Genomic DNA, 2,400 nt, shown 5'->3' with positions numbered 1-2,400 from the left:
AATGTTCCCGATGTTACGTCTCAGACGTCTTCACATGAAACTATTCCATACAATCTGACATAGAGGGCCAGTATAACGAGAAATTCCAGAATTCATCGGAAATCATCTGCCGTATTCGATTGGGACTTTCGTGCTCTGCTCAACGGAAACTGCTCAACGAAGTTAATGCTCGGAATTTATCGTTGAGTTTTGTACTCAACGGGATAACATACTCAACATATAGTCCCAATCGAATACGGCAATTGTATGCATGACAAACGTGCTCTAGTGAAGTGAACTCGAGGTTTGCCGCCTGACGCCCAGAGTAGACGACGGCCTAGGCCTAGCCTAGAGATATCGGGCAAGCCTAGGTAGAGATATTGGGCTAGCCTAGGCATAGCTTTACTATACGAAAGGTTAGACGAAGATATTGCACTATTTTAGGCTAGGGTATTTATTTTCCAACATTTAATTCTAAATTTTCGATATATTTTTTCTTTATTTTCACGAATTTTCCAAAAATAAAAAAAAATAAAAAAATCAAGGCGGGCGAAAAAAACGATGCGGGCGGGGACGCGAAACATATTTTTTTTTTACTTGGCCTAAGTTATTATTATTATTGAGCAGGTACAAAATAATATTTGAAATATGACTTTCACATACTACGGTTTATTCTTTTATTGTAAAGAAGACATGTATACATTTTGTTTTACACATGCATTGTTATATGAAAACTATATATTTTGCAAAAAAAATGTGTATTACTACTGTATTAGAAGTCAATGACTTTTCTTGTTTGTAAACTCAGGCTATGAAAAGGGAGATAGTAATTAGGAGGGCAAATACAGTATTGTAGAACAATGATCATCAGGGATATTATTCCCCTTAACACACTATATTTGATCATAATTTTCCATAATACAAAATCTAGTTATTTGTAGGAAGCAACACATACCCACATAAATGCTGTATTTGTGGCATACAATAAAGAATGAAAAGTGGTACCAGCAATAGTATTTTTACAATACCATGTGTTGGAATCATTAATAAAAGATTAATATACACCTCAATCCTCATTTGTAACAAACAATGATAGTAAATACAGTAGCTAATGCAAAGTTTTGCATTTTATATTTTGGTTCTCTTGCAATAAAAGGAACCATTAGATGATGACATACAGTGGTTGCACTAGTCACTTGTATGATGGACTTTTTCACATTAAATATTTGATGCACTTCTTGTATTTGTTGTATAAGATGCTAAGTTTGTTAATTAGCTGGGAGTGAAAACAATCAAATAATCGAGGGAGCGAGGTGAGCGGGAAGGGGGAGGGATGGGTGGGTGTGGGAGGGGTGGATCCCCTCCGAGTCCGACAATAGAAAACATTTTCATTTTTGGGTTTTAAATTGTGCAATTTGGTGCATACCTATAATAATACAATTTTACTTGCAGAATTCTTATATAGGCCTAGGCCTAGAGTAACACAAAAAAAACTCAAGAAATGGAATACATGACTTTGTTTTTTGATTCAATATTTTGACATTTATTATTTAATTTAATCTTCAGGAATAAATTTAATTGTATTGGCCTACTGTATTCACTCTAGAGGCCTAGTAGTAGTAGTAGTAGGCCTAGGGCATAGGTCTAGCCTAGGAATGATAGGCACAGCCTACTTCTTGTTGTACAATATGCAAGGCTAGGGCTAGGGCCTAGCCTAGTTTAGGACTAAAGTAAAGAGACAAAGTAGCTTGAGTTATTACACATCATGTTTTAACTTTAAGCGTTGTATTAATTTACAGAACATTTTCATTTCTTTTATAGGAGCCTAGGCCAGAGACTACGCCTAGATAACAGAACAACTGAAATACCGGCTCACTATGGATTGTGACCTTGCGGTCTGCACTGATGAGCCTCACTGCTGATCACCATGCATATGGCCCGACGTCGAGCAAGAATTCTCGCTGAGGCTAAAAAAAAAGTCTCGATGCAAGTGTGTGTTGTATTAAATTCGACAATTTTACAATCGTACCTAAAAGAAGAACAAATAACTTACCGGTTTTACACGTAAAATATTTTGTGAAAATATTCTGATAAATGACATACTGAATAAAGTAATTTCTACAAAAAATAACTTTTAAATACAGACTTCAGCTTCGAATTCCGCTGCCCTCTCGCGTACCGTCTCGTTTCTCCACTTCTCCCAAAGGAAATGTTAGAGGGAGCTCTACAAGTTACAGCAGCGAGCGACAGTCTATTAACAGTACCGTTATCGCATACACATGTGTCTGGTGGCCGAAGTGGTTCAGTGGTAGATTCCGGGTTCAAATCAGACATTGATATATATTTTGTCATAATAAATTAATCAATATATCATGTAATATTTATTTAACTGTTCTGACATATTCAAACATAGGCATAATA

General features: G+C 36.0%; 1 protein-coding gene across 1 annotated transcript in view; it reads right to left on the bottom strand.

Annotated features, from left to right (window-relative positions):
- LOC117125290 (probable citrate synthase 1, mitochondrial) overlaps positions 1 to 2,191 on the bottom strand; it is a 13,030-nt gene extending 10,839 nt beyond the window's left edge. The window contains exon 1 of the mRNA XM_033271762.1: positions 2,033 to 2,191. Within this exon, the coding sequence (XP_033127653.1) occupies positions 2,033 to 2,080 (48 nt within the window). The 5' untranslated portion in view covers positions 2,081 to 2,191. The remainder of the gene's footprint in view (positions 1 to 2,032) is intronic.
- Between the last annotated feature and the right edge of the window lie 209 nt (positions 2,192 to 2,400).

This window comes from Anneissia japonica, unplaced genomic scaffold (assembly GCF_011630105.1).
Source record: "Anneissia japonica isolate Jap-2015-1 unplaced genomic scaffold, ASM1163010v1 scaffold466_len1169948_cov191, whole genome shotgun sequence".
NCBI lineage: Eukaryota > Metazoa > Echinodermata > Crinoidea > Comatulida > Comatulidae > Anneissia > Anneissia japonica.
The sequence above is the reverse complement of the archived record's forward strand: the minus strand, read 5'-3'. Positions and strand labels throughout refer to the sequence as shown.